General features: G+C 47.0%; 1 protein-coding gene across 4 annotated transcripts in view; it reads right to left on the bottom strand.

Moving 5' to 3' along the window:
- Positions 1-16,548, bottom strand: part of eea1 (early endosome antigen 1) — a 140,409-nt gene extending 123,861 nt beyond the window's left edge. For 2 of the 4 annotated variants that reach the window (XM_063072297.1, XM_063072298.1), the window contains exons 1-2: positions 16,301-16,548; positions 1,898-1,984 (exon numbers count right to left, since the gene is read on the bottom strand). In XM_063072297.1, coding sequence (XP_062928367.1) covers positions 1,898-1,984; positions 16,301-16,324 — 111 coding nt within the window. In that variant the 5' untranslated portion in view covers positions 16,325-16,548. The remainder of the gene's footprint in view (positions 1-1,897; positions 1,985-16,300) is intronic. The other 2 variants (XM_063072300.1, XM_063072299.1) reach the window with 1 other exon arrangement.
- Between the last annotated feature and the right edge of the window lie 2,593 nt (positions 16,549-19,141).

Below are 19,141 nucleotides of genomic sequence, written 5' to 3'. Positions count from 1 at the left end.
GCATCCTCTTAGCATCCTCCTCACTGCTAACACTGCCACCCAGCTTCATGTCATCCGCAAACTTGGAGATGCTGCATTTAATTCCCTCATCCAAGTCATTAATATATATTGTAAACAACTGGGGTCCCAGCACTGAGCCTTGCGGTACCCCACTAGTCACCGCCTGCCATTCTGAAAAGGTCCCGTTTATTCCCACTCTTTGCTTCCTGTCTGCTAACCAATTCTCCACCCACACCAATACCTTACCCCCAATACCGTGTGCTTTAAGTTTGCACACTAATCTCCTGTGTGGGACCTTGTCAAAAGCCTTTTGAAAATCCAAATATACCACATCCACTGGTTCTCCCCTATCCACTCTACTAGTTACATCCTCAAAAAATTCTATGAGATTCGTCAGACATGATTTTCCTTTCACAAATCCATGCTGACTTTGTCCGATCATTTCACCGCTTTCCAAATGTGCTGTTATCACATCCTTGATAACTGACTCCAGCAGTTTCCCCACCACCGACGTTAGGCTAACCGGCCTATAATTCCCCGGTTTCTCTCTCCCTTATGGACCATGGGGGATTTATCAGCTTCCTCTGCTCTCTGTACAATCCTCCGTTTGCTCTGCATTTCAAGGTAAAAGAATCTGGATTTTAACAAATGGCTGCCCTATGCAAAATAGCTTGTTCCCCAGTACCTCACTTTGTTAATCTCATTTCACTTTGTTTTCTTCAATCATAAAACCACTTTGAAAAGTCCTTTTGCACACTTTCAGTAGTCTGGAATTTTCTCTTTTATTAAAACACATCTTCCATCGCGCGTATCAAACATCTGATTGGCTGTATCCCACCACCACCAGAGGGTGGTGAATCTGTGGAATTCATTGCCATGGACGGCTGTGGAAGCCAAGTCATTGGATACATTTAAAGTGGGGGTTGCTAGGTTCTTGATTAGTTAAGGCATCAAAGATTATAGGGAGATGGCAGAAGAATGGGTTGAGAGGGATAATAAATCAGCCAGCATGGAAAGGAAAGCAGACGCAAAGGGCTGATTGGCCTAATTCTTCGCCTATGTGTTACGGTCTTACTCTAGCCTACCCTTAGTTCCTTCACTTGCAATAATTGCAAAACTGAGTTAATAGATGTGGCTCTCCAGCAAATTAAGCCCTCCAGGCTGTCACCAATTGCAACTTGACACTCATTTAACCTTCCAGGGATTTTGAATTTTGCAACATCGCATTTCACAGATCATAGCAATCTTTGCAGTTTCAAGTTGCTCGTTGTCAACATTCACCTCCCGACTCAACACAATAGTCAGTCGGTGCCTCAGAGCTGAGAGAGGAGATTATGCTGACTACAAAAGATGCATGGTGACCAATGGTGGAGTGATTAACACCGAGCAAGATCAATTGGAAGCAGGAAGAAATCTCAGAGGGCATTCATGGAGGGATCAGAAAACAAGAATGAGAATTTTAAAATTTTGCATTTTGCATTACAAGGAACAAAGTGGTGCAAGTCAAATTATAGAGGGTGGTTTCAGATGCCTTAGTAATCCATCTATTCTGTACATTTTTCTTTATTTTCACATTAATCTAGAAAATACAATGTGTTGTCATAAACTAATCCCTTCAGAATATTGCAGGTAAAATGTTTGCACGTTCTTTCCAAGTGTATGGGTTTCCTCTGGGTGTCCAGTTTTCTCCCATAGTCCAAAGATGTTAGTAGGGTAATTGGTCATTGTAAATAGCCCTGCGATTAGGCTAGGGTTAACTCGCCCTGCGGTTAGGCTAGGGTTAACTAGGTGGGTTGCTGGACCTGTTCCACGCTGCATCTCTAAGTCAATAAATAAAAGCAACAAGGATGATAACTGACTCCTGAAGATGTATGCATCACATTTTGGGGTTACGTACCTCTGAACCACCTTCATTGTTAACTTCTACAGCAGGTGATGCTGTTACTGAGGTATCTGGTTCAGATCCTGAAGAAGCAAGAGGTGTCTGCAAGAAAAGGAAAGAGATTCAGGCCAACTGGAGGTGATTCACGTGTGACCAACTTAGTAAATAACCAGACAGATCTATTGGTGAAAGTTCCTTCTTCTCCATACAGTCTGTTTCAAGTGGACCATCAGGGTACAAGTGTTACCTCAGCTCCCACCAAACCCAACGGTCAAACACACAGCTTACAGTTATAAAACACAGCCCCGATTCTCATAAAGGGCACCAAACTCAAAATATTAACTGTTTCTCTATCCACAGATGCTGCCTAGCGTGCTCAGAGTTTCCAGCAGGCTATGTTTTTATTTCAGTTTCCAGCATCTACAGTGTAATGTAAGGTACAGTCCATTCAAGCAGCTAGCTGAAAGTAGAGTATCTCCATCAGTCTCCATGTGAACTTAAGACGCCCAATAATCGAGCAATTCTGATGATAAGTTTTAAAAAATCATCTAAAAACAACCTATAAAATGAATGATTTTTTAAAAATAACCTGTTGAAACGAATTAGAATCAGGTTTAATATCACTAGCATATTTCATGAAATTTGTTGTTTTGCAATACATAATAATAGCTATAAATTATAATAAGCATATATATATTTTTAAGAGAAGGAAAAAGCACTGTGGTAGTGTCATGGGTTCATTGCCCATTGAGAAATCTGTTGGCAACGGGGAAGAAGCTGTTTCCGAAACATTGAGTGTGTGTCTTCAGGCCCCTGTACCTTTTCCTTGATGGTAGCAATAAGAGAGCATGCCCTGAGTGATGGATGCTGCCTTGTTGAGCCACGCCTTTTGAAGGTGCCCTGGACGCTGCGGAGACTACTGCCCGTGATGGAGCTGGCTGAGTTTGCAACTTTTTGCAGCTTTTTCTGATCCTTCATACCAGAGAGTGCTACAACCAGTTAGAAAGGTACACCTGTAGAAATTTGCGAACTTCTTTTGTGACATACCAATTCTCCTGAAACTCCTAATGAAATATAGCCGCTGTTGTGCTGTCTTTGTAACTGCATCAATATGTTGGGCCCAGGATAGATCTTCAGAGATGTTGACACCCACAATCTTGAAACTGTTCACCCCTTCCACGTCCAATACCTCCACGAGGGCTGGTGTGTGTTCGCTCGACTTACTCGACAATCAACTCCTTGGTCTTACTGACGTTGAGTGCCAGGTTGTTGCTGCAGCATCACTCAAGCAGCTGATCTCTCTCACTCGTGTACGCCTTCTCGTCACCATCTGAAATTCTGCCAACAATATCGTGTCACCGGCAAATTTATAAATGGCGTTTGAGCTGTGCCCAGCCACACAGTTGTGGGTGTGGAAAGAGTAGAACAGTGGTTAAGCACACATCCTTGCGGTGCATCAGTGTTGATTGTCAGCGAGGAGGAGATGTTATTTCTGATCCGCACATAATGAGGGCTCCTGGTGAGGAAGTGAAGGATCCAGCTGCAGGGGGAGGTACAGAGGCCCAGCCTTTGGAGCTTGCTGATTAGAGCTGAGGGTATCATCGTGTTGAATGCTGAGCTGACGGAGGTATTACTATTCTCCTGGTGATCGAAGGCTGAACTCAGAGCCGGTGAGATTGCAATAAACAAATTGCAGCAGGTCTAGGTCCTTGCTTAGGCAGGAGTTGATCCTAGCCATGACCAACCTCTCAAAAAGCACTTCATCACAGTAGAAAACCTAGCAGCCCAATTTACAGATAGCCAAGGGTCTGGAACACACAGCCAGGGGATGAGACCCTTAGATTTTACTGTTCACTGAAATGGCCAAGCAAGTTGTTACTGGGAAAGACAATAAACACTGACTTTAAACAGCGACAGTCACATCCACAAAGGATAAAGAAAGTGTCAATTTCAATGCATTCAAAGGAACTCACAAAAGTTTAAATTCTAACATATTCTCAAGTGAACTGGACTTTATCGTCATTCTTTAAGCTGTGCTTGGAAACTGTAACTCTCCTGATGAAGGGTCTTGGCCCAAAATGTCAACTGTTAATTCCTCTCCATAGATGCTGCCTGACGTGTTGAGTTCCTCCAGCATTTTGTCTGTGTTGCTCTGCATTTTCAGCATCTGTAGAATCTTGTGTTTATGAAATGTAATCACATTTGTTTTATTGATCTATCAATGTCACTGTAAACCCCTACCAAAATAACTTTTATCAGCTAGATTGACAGTTTGAGGAGGAAGCGTGCAGTCCTTCAGATTTAACATTAATCTGAGGTTCTACTGCATTCCTGCATTAACACAGAAGATTCCAAAGCACACGTTGAGTGACACTGTCTACGACACTGGAGAGAACCAAGGCGTCCTTCTTTAAATAGCAACATGCACAGCCTTAGTTTGTCTGTGTTTCTAAACCACTGCACTTCCATAGCACAGCAATGCTGGTTAACATACTTACGGATGGTTTTAGGGACAGACAGGGGAGTTAGAGGTCAGGTTAGGATTTTGGAACAGGGATGTAAGAAGTCAGGCCTCCATTCTGCATTCTCTGTTCGAAGTCCACGTGGACGGGTGACGAAGAACGTTCGCGGTCCAGGCCTATGATCCGCATCCGAAGGCCATACAAGCCTGACGGGCATGTCCAAAGTTCAAGGCTGGAGCTTGCCTGGTGTTCTGAGTCCCCTCGTTGGCTGGTCCAGGAGTCAACACCAACAACCTGAGCCCAGAAGTCAGTCAGCAGCCTAACGTCAAAGCCCAGTGGCCACAGCTTGGAGGCTTGTCGTGGAGCTGTGTGTGTACGTGTCTGTGTGTGGGTGTGTGTGTGGGCCGTGTGTGTGTGTGTGTGGGGTGTATGCGTGTCTGTGTGTGGGTGTGTGTGTGGGCCGTGTGTGTGTGTGTCTGTGTGTGTGTGGTGTGTGTCTGTGTGTGTGTCTGTGTGTGTCTGTGTGTGTGTGTCTGTGTGTGTGTGTGTCTGTGTGCGTGTGTGTGTGTCTGTGTGCGTCTGTGTGTGTGTGTCTGTGGGGTGCGTGTGTGTGGGGGGGTGTGTGGGGGGGGTGGGGGGGTGTGTGTGTCTGTGTGTGGTGTGTGTGTGTGTGTGCGTGCGTGTGTGTGTGGTGCGTGTGTGGTGCGTGTGTGGGGTAAGGGGCTTGCTTTAAAGTCATTGCCTTGTTGCTCGTTGTGCTGAACATGGTGGGTAAGCTATGTTGGAGCTGGAATGTGCGGTGACACGCAGGCTGCCCCCTGGGTGTTAATGCAAACAATGGCATTTCACTGTACGTGTGATAAATAAATCTCAATGTGAATACCCCCATCAACTCCCCCCTCCCCCCGGTTTCTAACACCTACCTACACACTCTTGATCATTAAGAGAAGCCAATTAATGCTACAACCTGCACAAGGAAAGCAGAGGACCCAGAAAAAGCCCCCACTGTCACAGGGAAGACTTGCAAACTCCACGTGGACAGCACTGGCAGTCAGGACTGAACCCAAGCCAGTGGAGCCGTGTCACAGCAGCTTTACTATCCGTGCCAGTCTGCGGAATTAACCACCGTGCTGAATGGGAAGCGGCTCAAGGAGGGAATGGTCAAACACTGATCCCAAACCAGTCACGGAACAAAGAGCATCACACACATCACTGCCAATCCAGTGAGCAGAGCTGCAGGCAAGACCCAATTGTGTAGAATTACAGGAGACATCATTCAGTTTGTAAACTACAGTAGCCCTGCAAATACTAAAACACTGCAATTGTACTGGGGGTATGAGGTAAGATGTCATCGTGGCCTATGACTCAACCACTATGCACAATAGCCATACTCAGAGTACAAAATGGCTCCCAAACATTCAGTATGAAATATGAATCACACCTCACCGAGGCAGTTGGAGCCATCTAATAAAACAACAGCTCAGTACATCACGCGAAAACAGCCTCGCCTCTGTGGACTCTGTCTACACTTCTCGCTACCTCAGTAACACAGCCAGCAGAATCAAAGACCCCATCCACCCTGGTCATCCTCCCTGAAAGCACGTACCGCCAGGCTCGAGGGCAGCTTCTACTCATCGCTATCAGATTCTTGGACAGACCTCCTGTACCACAAGCTGGAGTCCTGACCTCACAACGTACCTCGTTGCGATCTTACGCATTATCACTGACCTGCACTGCACACTTTTGGTAGCTTTTACACTCGTCCGGCACTGTTACTGCTTTACCCTGTTCCAGTTCATTGGATCTGTACGAACAGTATTCAAAAACGCTTTTCAGCATTCAACATTCAAGTTTATTTATCATGTGTACATCGAAACATACAGTCAAATGCATCACTTGCATTAATAACCAACACATATGCCACACATTCCAGTGCCAACATAACATTTCACTGTTGTCAGGCCTCAAATGGTCTTTCAAAGATGCACGAGCAGCCTCTTCTCACCAAGACTGGGGTGTGAAGTAAAGGGAAGTATGTACGATCTCTTCCTGAACTCTGGGCTGGTGGCAGGAAAGCGCAGGGGTTCCAGTTACCCTCCACAGCTGAAAGAGGACCATGATAGCAGTTCCCAGCATGGGCACCATCCATGTGTCTGAGAGTGCCCATCCCAGGCAGCGAGGAAATTACCCTGAGACACACCAACGGCAGAGTGGCTAACTGTACAACGTGGACTCATAAACTCCTCCTGAGCGCAGGAGCAGCAAAACAAGCTCACAAGGACACCAGGCGGAGAGGATAAACATGTCAGGGACGACCGAACTTCTTCTCCAGACCAAGAGGTGACCAGACAGCAATCTGTAAAATCACAACTGGGTTTGAAAGGGTTAACATGGAAAGCTGTTCCAAGGGGCCATTAATACGAGAGTCATCGTTGAATTGAATAAGGAATTCAGGGAATCCTCCCTTACTCAAAGTGCTCCTTACATAGGATGGTGAGGATTCTCTATTTTAATTCACCATACCACCCCAGTCCTTCCCTCTGCTGTGCCTTGCACTGTTACAACTAGGCCACCTGGGTACACTGTAGCAGCCTTCTGGACTCAACATTCAAACCTCTAACTTTAGATTCTCACATTTTCTTTCCATTAAAATCCAGACATTGTCGCCTGACATCATTTTGGCTCATTTATTCCTTAAATTCTTTTTTTTTTTAATCGCTCTGTGAAGATTGGCCTGCTGGTCATGTTCCACAACCTTACCATTAGCAACACATCAGACAAAGAAAGTTAATCTGATTTTTATTTTATTCTATTTAGCGATACAGCGCAGCCACTCGAGTTGCACTGCCCAGCAACCCCACAAGTCCGATTAACCCTGACCTACAATCAGAGGGCAATTTACATTGACCAGTCTGTCTTTGGACTGTGGGAGGAAATGGGAGCAGCCGGGGAAACCCTGGCATTCCACAGGGTAGATGTACAGAGACATCTTACAGAGCAGCACCAGAATTGAACTCTGAACTCCAGAACATCCCGCGTTGCAATAACGTCACACTAACCACTACGTGACTGTAGCGCTCTACCTGCCCCTAACACTCTCACTCTTTGTTCTAACCATCACATCCTCGCTCTCTCTGCCTCACTTACACTCAACTCCGGTGAAACATTACCTGACATTCTTTCCACAGATGCTGCCTGACCCAGTGGCCACCCACTTCAATTCGACTTCCCATTCCAATTATGACATGTTGGTCCACGGCCTCCCCTACTGATATAATGAGGTCACTCTCAGACTGGAGGAGCCACACCTCATATTCCGCCTGGGTAGCCTCCAACTTGCGGGCATAAACACCGATTCTCTAACTTCATATTTCAACCCACCCCCCTTCGTTCTGCCTCCCCTGCCCATCACCTCCCTCTGCTACCCCTCCCCCTTGTCTTTCTCTCCCCTCTCCTATCACATCGCTTCTTCTCCAGCTGTTTCCCTCATCTACATATCACCTCCCAGTTTCTCACTTCATCATCCCTCTGCGACCCACCTACCCTGCCCCTCACCTGGTTTCACCTATCATCTGCCAACTTGTGCTCCTTCCTCCCCCCCCAACCCCCCAGCTTCATATTTGGGCTTCCTGTCCAGTCCTCATGAGTGACCCCAGCCCAAACCATCGACTCCTTATTCCTCTCCATTGATGCTGCCTGACCTGCCGAGCTCCTCCAGCATCTTGTGTGTGTTGACCAGTATTTTCATTGTTTTTGAAGTGAGAATCTGGAACCTGTTGCCACAGAGAGTACTTGTAACAAGGAGGAAGCTTAAGAAACTGGATTAGCATAAATAAACTAAACGAAGTGAGGTGAGGTGAGGTGGTGGATGAAGATGTTCACATGAAGCATAAACACTAATACAGACTGAAACCTATTGAATATTGAAAGGCCTATCAGAGTAGATGTTCCCCATACTGGGTCTTAGACCAGACGGCACAGCCTTGGAATAGAGGGACATCCATTTAGAACAGAGATGAGGGGGTAGTTCTTTAGCCCGGGGGGTGGGGGGGGTGAATCTGTGGAATTCATTGCCGTGGAAGGCTGTGGAGGCCAAGTCATCGAGTGTATTTAAAACTGAGGTTGATGTGTTCTTGGTTAAACAAGGTGTCAAAGGTTACGGGGAGAAGGCAGGAGAATGGGTTTGAGAGGGATAATACATCAGCCATGATGGAATGGTGGAGCAGACTCAATGGGCTGGATGGCCCATTCTGCTCCTATGTTTGATGATCTTAAAAGTATGTCCTCTCGTGTTAGCCATTTCCAGCCTAAGAAAAAACCTCTGGCTATCCACTCGATCTATGCCTCTTTTCGTCTTGTACACCTCTATCAAGTCACCTCTCATCCTCTGCCCTAGCTCACTCAATCTAACCTGAGAGAATGGAGGTTGTGATAGATTACTGAAGTGGTTGTAAGATCAGTTCATGATCACTGTAAACTGGAGTTCCAAATAGACTCAGTAGGTCCCAGCGACAATGAGAGATGGCAACGTACTTTCAAGTCAAGATGGCGTGTGCTAGAGCAAGGCTGTCTGAATCTCAGCCCCCTCCTTCGTGCCAGAGGGCATCCTTGTCCTGTGTATGCCAGAGTAACTCCCACCCCCACTGTGTAAAAACATATCCAGAGGGAGGTGAGCACAATGGATAGCTGGGTAGGTAGGCTCAAGGAGTGGGATACCCAAACAAAACAAATAGGTAGCATCATAGACATGATATCAAAAAATACAGTAAAGCGGTCAACCAGTTTAGTGAGCCAAATGGCATTCGATGCAGATAGGTGCCAAGTGTTGCACTCTGGGAAGTCAAACCACGGTAAGACTTTCACAGAGAATGGTAGTGTTCGAGCGTATTCTGGAGTTAGGGTATAGGACTTTCAGAGTGACTGGAAATGTTTGAGCTTCCACTATCAGAGTATCCACTAGCTTCAGGTCCTGGGAAAGGTTGAGCAGAAAGACCCAAGTGTACAAGTATATTGTTCCCTGAAAGTGGCATCACACATAGACAGGGTGATGAAGAAAGTCAGACTTCATCAGTCAAAGGACTTATTATAGAAATTGGGAGGTTATGTCTCATTTTTACAAGATGTTAATGAGATAGTATCTGGAATATTGTGTACAGTTTTGGTCACCCTGTTATAGGAAAGAAAAAATTAAACCGAAAAGAGTGCAGGAATGATTTAAGAGAACACTGCCAATACGTGAGGGCCTAAATCATTGGGAGAGGATGGATGGGCTAGACTTTATCCCTTGGTGCACAAGAAACTCAGAAATGACCTTCTGTAAAATCATCAGCAGCACAGACAGAGAGAATGCACACAACCTTTTCCCTAGAGAAAGAGAATCAAAAACTAGAGCGCATAGATTTAAAGTAGGACGAGAAAAGGCTTAAAAGGGCAACTTCACACAGAAGGTGGTGTGTATATGGAATGAGCTATAGGGGAAGTGGTTCAAGCAGGTACAATAACACCATTTAAAAATTACTTGGACAGGCATATTGATCAGAAAGGTTAAGAGGGATATCAGTCACACACAGGCAAATGAGATCATCTTACACGGGCATCTTGGCCAGCATGGACCAAGTGGGCCAAAGGGCCTGTTTCTGTGCTGTACTGCTCCATTATAGTCCTCTCTCTCAAACCACACTGACCATGCCAAAGTATAATCTTCACTATTACATTGCTTAGAACCTATGTTACAATCCAAATTCACATTACACTGAGACAATTTAAGGCTTTGAATTAAATTTGTCACAAACAGCTGGAAATTATAAGCTGCCACCAGTTAGAATGATCGCGAGGGTTAGAACTCATGGAATCCAGAGCAAGTTAGCACCAAACCAGGTTATTTGAGTCAGATGATGATGGTCGAGGAGGGCTGTTTTTACAATTGGAAGCCTGTGACCAGTGGTGAACCACAGGTGACTGAACCATCAATGTTTGTTAGGTATGTCTAAGATTTGGCTTAGTGATGGTGAGCATAGTTGTAGGGACAGGATGATGTTGATCAGTTGGCAAGATGGGCAGAAGAAATGGCATCTGGGAGCAATGTACGCCAGCCTTGTCTAGAACGGGTGATTATTTTTGTTTCAACTGCACCGAAGACCAAGTAATAGACAAAGTATGGGTCAAACATTTTGGTTTGCACAGCACTTGCAGGTATGAATGGGAATCCAGCGCAGTTTATTTTTGTGTACTGTTACGCCTGCAGGTGTTTAGGGCAGCAATGAAGGTCCTCCAGCTGTCTTTCCAAAACCAGTGTTGGTCTTGGTCTCGGCAGTGTTTAGGGCTTCCTTCACTGTGCCAGTAGCTTCCTCTCAGTTTTCACTACTGTTAGCCATGCAGGTCCTGGGTGGAGACTCACTCAGATGTAGAAGGATTCTTCATTGCTGTTTCTCTAACAGTTTTGTTTGACCAGTCAGGATTGTTAGCCCTGAGCTAAACTTCCAAACTTGGAAGAAAGGTGGACCACTCTTAGTCTGGCCTCTACCCTTTGACCTGTTTGGCAAGGGTGACCCCACCAAGAGCCAAAGCATAAAGCCCTGACTCCAGCCAACAGAGCTCTCTGGGTCACTGAGGCACACAAGCCTCCAAACCACGACAAAGTTGTGGTCCTCTTGGAGCTGGTTATATCCTAGACCAGGGGTCGGTAACCTTTTTGCCTCTGTGGGCCGGATCACGTATTAATGAGCGGACGGTGGGCCAGATAAATGTCATAAAAGACTTGAAATATGGGAATTGCCCATTTAAATACATCTAGTTATGTTTTGCCTCAAATTAATGAATAACACATGCTAGAAAATCATTCATGCTTAATCAAGGATGCCAATTAGTAATCAAAGAACTCAGTTTAATTGCAATTTATTTCAAACAAGGCATCTTTCATCTTTTGAATCTATTATAAGGACATAGAATCTTTAAACATAAAATGTATGAATATGATGCATTGAATGGTGGTAAATTAAGTATAATAAAAAAGAAAATTTTAGTGCAAACAGTTGATAAATGAATGTGAAACTTGATGCTGTTTGTTGCTTGAAAGCTTCTCAATATTGGGTGTCAGACCTGTTGATGCCAAGAGCAAGACATTATCCAGATGGGCATCAGTCAGTCTTGTTCTCAAATGGTTCTTGGTGTGCTTCATTTTTGAAAATAATTGCTCACACAGATAAGTGTTGCCAAACAATGATGCCATCTTTTTTGCATGGTCCACTAAGTTAGGATACCTCCCACTGGATGAATATATTTTCTATAGAAGTCAAGCACTGACACATCTTCAGAATGAAATTTTGATCTCAATATGACCTCACACTGCATCTCCATTAGAAAAATTTCTGATGCAGTGTCCACTGGCCGCAGGTTCCGTTTGTTATACGAATGACGGGAAGGCAGACTACCTTATTGATATGTATTAGATACTCTCTGTGCACGCGCACTTTTTGAGACAACACGTTTTGTGACTTCATAGCTGGCACGGGTATTTTCTTCATTTTCACTGCTTTTCTTGGCAAAAAATGACGTTTGTTCTCTGAAACTAGCCTTCATTCACTTAACTTCATCTTTCCTTGCTTGCCCAGTAAATTTGTTAAAATTTCCACTATGGCGGGTCTCGTAATGTCGCCTGACACTTGCCACCTTCTTCACAGCAACATTTTCTAGGCAAATGAGACAAACTGGTTTCCCAGCTTGCTCGATGAAGAAGTAGTCTAGTGTCCAAGTGTCTTGGAAATTGCAGCACGCAGTGTCTACCCTCCTGCGTTTTGCATTCATTGCCATTGGAATTTTTTTTCTTTGGTTTTATTTCAAAACGCGAGTTACCAGCAATCATCGTAGCACATGTAACTATCTGGATACTTAGCGTGGATTTCTTATTAAAACACAGTGACGCTGTTTCTGTTTACAAATTTGAAAGATCGCATCTGAAAACCTGCGCTTGCACGGAGAGTATCTAACACATATTAATAAGGTGGTCTGCCTTCCCGTCATTCCTATAACAAAACGGAACCTGGGGCCAGTGTTACAGGAAGCCACGCATGTCCATCAGTGTGGTCGTGTGAAACACTCAGAATAAGGAAAAATCGCTCGCAGGCCAGATAAGCATAGTATCCCAATATTTGCTCGCAGGCCGGTCCAAATACCTTCGTGGGCCGGATCTGGCCCGCGGGCCATAGGTTGCCTACCCCTGTCCTAGATCTTTAATTTTCAACCATCTTCCCTACCAATTCTTGTCACAACTTTGTTTACCTCTCATCTTTATCATCAATCAATCAACAGTAAACAGGAGCAGGAGCCCACCATCTGGCTTACTAGCCTGCTCATCCTGATCATGGGCAATCTTTTCCCTTACTCACCAAAAACCTATCAATGTCTTTCTAGAGTGAACAACCTTCGGCCTATGATACAGAATTCCAAAAATTCACCATCCATTGGGTAGGAAAGCTTCTCATCTGAGATCTAAAGAATTTGCAACTTCATTTGAGACTATGAACCTTGGTTCTAGAGTCTCCAGTTGGGGAAGTAAGCTCCTTGTCGCAATCATTAATTTCAGCAAGATCAGTTTGTGCCTAAGCATAGGCTAAACGAGCACTCCCCATACAACAATCCCACTATCCCAGGATCCATTCTGAGATGAATCTTCACTACACTCCCTCAATAACTATCTCCTTTTTTTTTAAACGAAGACACAAAAATTGTACGCAACATTCCACATATGAACTCAGCCAAGTTCTGCACAATTGCAATAAAACACCATCACTCCCTTAATAGAGCCAACATGCTTAACTCATGTACATGAACAACTAAATCCCTCTAAACATAATTTCCTGATTGCTCATCATTCAAAAACAAAACACCGTGCCTTTGTCCTGTACACCACAGTAAATAACCTCATGTTTTCCTGCATTATACAGTGGATTTCAATTAATCAGGCATTGGTTAATTAGGACAGTTGCTTATTTGGGACAACCTTTAAAGAACAAAAACTAATCAGGAAAATAGCCACAACTCCCTTTGTTTGTTTGGGATACTCTGCTGCTTAATTGCGGCAGGAGAATGTTGCCGAACAGTTTCTAACTGTTCAGTGCGTGCTCTTGCGTGGCCATTCACAGATATCACGCTAAGAGTGAACAATTTTTAAATAGTGTTAGTTGTGTGAGATTGTGTTCAAAATGCAGTGATTTTTGTTACTGATAATTGGCGGTAAGACAATTCAGAACTGTTTTGCTCAGTGCAGTTTCAAGCACTCAGGCTTGGAGATGCCAGAAACAGCCGGGAGTGAAAATGAAATAATTTCCTTGCTTTAGCATGTAAGGAATCACGAAGAATTTTAAGGTATCAACAATCATCTTGAATATTACAATGAAAATGAAAGTTTGGAAGATGCAATCGTTGAAAGCATCGTATGAAGGTAGTCCATTTGGTGACCAGATTTGTTCTTTTACAGTCAATCAAAAGAACATGGCACTGACCTCCGTCAATAGCTATTAGGAACTAATACACAGTTTTATAGTTCTGTAGTGTTCTAACCTGTTCTGTATTTCATTTAATACATCATTTGTTACTCAGTTAAAATGAGTTTGTCTTTTTTTCAAATCACAAACAAGAGAAAATCTGCAGATGCTAGAAACCCAAGTAACACAATGTTGGAGGAACTCAGCAGGCCAGGCAGCATCTATGGAAAAGAGTAAAGTCTACCTCTTATGAAAGGTTTCGACCTAAAACAGCCACTGTACTTTTTTCAATAGCTGCTGCCTGGCCTGCTGAGTTCCTCCAGCATTCTCTGTGTGTTACTTGTCTTTCTTACACCTTTGTAACTCCTTCCATGAAACTCTGGCTAATTGGAGCAGCCGCTTAATTGGGCCAAAATGTACTAACCCCAATGTGTCCCAATTAAATAGAATCCACTGTACTCCTTCAGCCATGTTTTCACCTGATCACTCAGCTTTGCAAACTTGAAAACAGAACTCCTCCCCAAGGCAACTCAAGAGCAAGACCGGAGCAGAGATGAACGGAGTAAACAGGGTCTCAGAATGGGGTGTACAAGCCCAAAGGAGAGGATGAAGAGGGGTTGGGACAAGCAAGCCCAATTTTGTGGGTGCAGGGTGGAGGTTGTGGGGGGAAGGCTGGGGGTTAAGAAGGGACAGCAAGAGAGGAAGGAGTGTGGGTACAAAGCTGGGCATCAGGGAGAGAAAGCTGGGCGGCGTAGAGGAGGTGGTGGGGAAAGGGGGTGTGGGAATAGAATAGTGTGAGCAATGAGGGGAGGGACTGGGCATGTTGGAGGTGTGGGTGTTGTTACCTTACCTGGGGAGGAGGGGTAGGGATGGGGATGGGGATGGGGAGGAGGGGTGGGGATGGGGAGGAGGGGTGGGGATGGGGAGGAGGGGTGGGGATGGGGAGGAGGGGTAGGGATGGGGAGGAGGGGTAGGGATGGGGATAGGGATAGGGAGGAGGGGTGGGGATGGGGACAGGGAGGAGGGGTGGGGATGGGGACAGGGAGGAGGAGGAGGGGAAGGGGGAGGGGTAGGGGTGGGGAGGAGGGGGAGGGGTAGGGGTGGGGAGGAGGGGGAGGGGTAGGGGTGGGGAGAGGGAGGAAGGGTAGGGATGGGGAGAGGGAGGAAGGGTAGGGATGGGCAGAGGGAGGAGGAGGGGGGTAGGGGTGGGGAGGAGGAGGAGGGGTAGGGGTGGGGAGGAGGAGGAGGAGGGGTAGGGGTGGGGAGGAGGAGGAGGGGTAGGGGTGGGGAGGAGGAGGAGGAGGGGTAGGGGTGAGGAGGAGGAGTAGGGGTAGGGGTGAGGAGGAGGAGTAGGGGTAGGGGTGGGGAGGAGGAGGAGGAGGAGGGGTAGGGGTGGGGAGGAGGAGGAGGGGTAGGGGTGGGGAGGAGGAGGAGGAGGAGGGGGAGGGGTGGGGAGGGGTGGGGAGGAGGAGGAGGGGGAGGGGTGGGGAGGAGGAGGAGGGGTAGGGGAGGAGGAGGAGGGGTAGGGGTGGGGAGGAGGAGGAGGGGTAGGGGTGGGGAGAGGGAGGAGGGGGGGTAGGGATGGGGAGAGGGAGGAGGAGGGGTAGGGGTGGGGAGAGGGAGGAGGAGGGGTAGGGGTGGGGAGAGGGAGGAGGAGGGGTAGGGGTGGGGAGAGGGAGGAGGAGGGGTAGGGGTGGGGAGAGGGAGGAGGGGTGGGGATAGGCAGAGGGAGGAGGAGGAGGGGTAGGGGTGGGCAGAAGGAGGAGGAGGAGGGGTAGGGGTGGGCAGAGGGAGGAGGAGGAGGGGTAGGGGGGCAGAGGGAGGAGGAGGGGTGGGGTGGGCAGAGGGAGGATGGGTAGGGGTGGGCAGAGGGAGGAGGGGTAGGGGTGGGCAGAGGGAGGAGGGGTAGGGGTGGGCAGAGGGAGGAGGGGTAGGGATGGGCAGAGGCAGGAGGAGGGGTAGGGATGGGCAGAGGCAGGAGGGGTAGGGATGGGCAGAGGCAGGAGGAGGGGTAGGGATGGGCAGAGGGAGGAAGGGTAGGGATGGGCAGAGGAGGGAGGAGGAGGAGTAGGGATGGGCAGAGGCAGGAGGAGGGGTAGGGATGGGCAGAGGGGGCAGGTAGGGAGAGGAGATTCGGGTGGGCGTGTAGGGAGGAGGGGTCTGGGAGTGGAGGAGATGGGGAGAGGTAAGTGGCAGAAGGGGTGGGCGTGGTGGTGTGGGCCCATGGAAGAGGGTGGGCCGGTTGGGGTTCGCTGGGTGCTGAACCGGGGGGACTGGGTGGGAGGTCACTCTCTCACCGGCGGTACATACCTCCGCACCCGCCCGGCCCGGCCCCGAGACCCAGGGCCGCCGGCGGTGGCAGCTAGGGCCGCAGATCGGCCGATCGTGCGAGGCCTCGGCTGCCGGAGCAGGATCTAGGCCGTACCCACCCCCGACAATCCTCCCGTTTCCCCGCCCTCGTCCCCCGCACCTACCCTCTGCAGAATCCGCCGGAACATGGCAGCGGGCTCGGGGCTGGGCCGGGGCAAGGGCCGGGACCAGGAGTTATCCTCGCTCAGTCTAACCGCAGGGCCGGAGGGAGGAGCCTGTGGGCCGGCGGGCACCTGACGTCCGTCCGCCTAGCGAGAGCAACGTGCAGCGGCCACGGGCAGCCGGCCCTCCCCGCCCGCCGGCCGCTCCAGTCACCCCTCCTCGCTCCTTCACCGGTTTATTTGTTGCTGAAACTTGGGACAAGACTTCACCATCACCTACCCTGCAAGCAATGGATGTAACCCACAGGCAGCGCTCCCCAAAATGACAAATAAACACGCTCCTGTTTATTGTCACGGGCAAACAAATACCCAGGGTTTGAATGCCATGAAAATCAACTTTGTTTGCAGCAGCAGCGCCATGCATGATAAACAAAAATAAATCCCACGAGCTTAAATTAGCATAAAATTCTACATAATTTACTCAACAAAAATAAACAACAAGTGGAAGATTGTTCTCTATAGCCCGAGGTAAAATGAGCGTTTTCAGGTCGGTCCAAGAACCTGATGGGTAGAGGAGAAGCTGTTGTGGGTCTTCAGGCTCCTGTTTCCCCTGCCTGATGGCAGCAATGAGAAGAAAGCACTGCCTCACTGGTGGGGGTCCTTACTCCTTGACGATGCATGTCACACCGCAGACAATGAGCACTGTCAATTGTCACGTCCTACCTGTGTGCCAGAAACAGAGTGGGCTTCAAGATCACTCGTTGATCTGGCCAGTGGGGGATAAGTGTGGAGCGAAACTCTTGAGGGAACTTTATACAGTACTGCTTCATAATCTCAACAGAGCACTGGTAATCCTAACTAAGTATAAGTCACACACACAAAATGCTGGAGGAACTCAGCAGGCCAGGCAGCATTTATGGAAAAAGTACAGTTGATGTTTCCGGCCCAGACCCTTTGGCAGGACAGTCCTGAGGCATCTTGTTTGTGTTGCTTGGACTTCCAGCATCTGCAGAATCTTGTTTGTTTTAAGCGTAAAAGTTTATTGTAGGTCTGATGGCATAATTCCCTCTTTCAGAAGAAGTCCTACCATTAAATCTAATTAGTCTTAATTGTATGTGAAGTCACTTCTTTTATTTTATGTATTTTAGAGATACAGCACAGTTACTGGCCCTTCCGGCCCAACAAACCCCTGCCAACCAACTACGCCATGTGAGTAATTAACCTACTAACTCACGTCTTTGGAATGTGGGAGGAGCCCCATGCGGTCACGGGATGAATGTGCAAACTTCTCACAACATGGGAATTGGATCCAATCATTTTCTAAAATACGAGCATCAGAAATATTGCTCCTCAAGAAAATGTATCACTAACTGCAAGTTTTCTTCTGTTAAAAGGTCTTGCACCGAATAGGAACACACATAAAAGTTGCTGGTGAACACAGCAGGCCAGGCAGCATCTCTAGGAAGAGGTGCAGTCGACGTTTCAGGCCGAGGTCCTGACGAAGGGTCTCGGCCTGAAACGTCGACTGCACCTCTTCCTAGAGATGCTGCCTGGCCTGCTGCGTTCACCAGCAACTTTTATGTGTGTTGCTTGAATTTCCAGCATCTGCAGAATTCCTGTTGTTTGCACCGAATAGGGTTCGTTTCCGTCACTAAGGAGTTAGTATGTGCTCATTGTGACTGCCTGGGTGTCCTCTGGGTGCTCTGCTTTCCTCCCACATTCTAAAGACATACAGGTTAGGGTTAGCGTGTTCTGGATGTGTAATGTAGGCACCAGAGCCATGGTGACACTTGCCCTCCTTGCTGTCTTGATTTGATGCAAACAACACTTCTCACCGTATTCAGGTTCAGATTTGTTTATTGCATATACATCAAAGCATATGGTGAAATGTGCCATTCGTGTTAACAACCAAGGATGTGCAGAGAGCGGCAAGTGTCACCACACATTTGGGTAGCAACAGAGCATACCCAGATGCACAACACAACACACAGCACAAACAACAGCAGCAACAACAACAACAGAACAAGACAAGCCTTTTCCCCAACCCCTCACACACACCCAGTCAGGCCACCCACAGCCCTTGGCTCGGGACTCTCAATCTTGCAGACGTTAGGCCTCCAACCTTCTGTCTCTGGCCTGAAGTTGTCCTCTACCTCCAGACTTGCCGACTTCAGTCTTTGACCTTTGAGGCTTTCTACTTATGGACTTGCCAAGCTCTGGACTTTGACTTTTGGCTTTGCCCTCCAGACATCACCAACCTCTACCCTAGGACTTGGTAATCATGGGTTTGACCTTCAAACTTCAACCCCAGGACTCCATGTTTCAATATACTTACTGTAATTGATTTACTCATTTATTTCTGTACTATCATGTATTGCATTGTGCTGGTGCTGCTAAGTTAACAAATTTTACCACACTTGCTGGTGATAATAAACCTGATTCTGGTACACATGTGACAAATTCAGCTAATCTTTACTCTTAATAATGTTAACCACAGATTAATAAAGATCTAATTTTAATAAACTTTAAGTTGTATTAAGAACCTTACTGAAAAAGAAAGAAAATTATGTGTGTAATCCATTTCACGATCTTAAGATGTCCTAAATAATTTTATATTCAATAAGGACTTTGGTGTTGCATCCCCCATTGTTGGACATGAATAAGGAGGAGATTCTACATAATAACTCCAACATAATAAAAAGGCCATTAAAGCACAATTGGGTCATTTGGCCCATTGAGTCTGCTCCATCATTCAATCACGGCTGATTTATTTTCCCTCTCAGTCCCATTCTCCTACCTTCTGCCCCTGTAACCCGATGAATGACTAGGTAGTCTCCAACAAAA

The sequence above is a fragment of the Mobula hypostoma genome, chromosome 20, assembly GCF_963921235.1.
Source record: "Mobula hypostoma chromosome 20, sMobHyp1.1, whole genome shotgun sequence".
Lineage (NCBI taxonomy): Eukaryota > Metazoa > Chordata > Chondrichthyes > Myliobatiformes > Myliobatidae > Mobula > Mobula hypostoma.
This window is presented reverse-complemented; position numbering and strand designations above follow the sequence as displayed.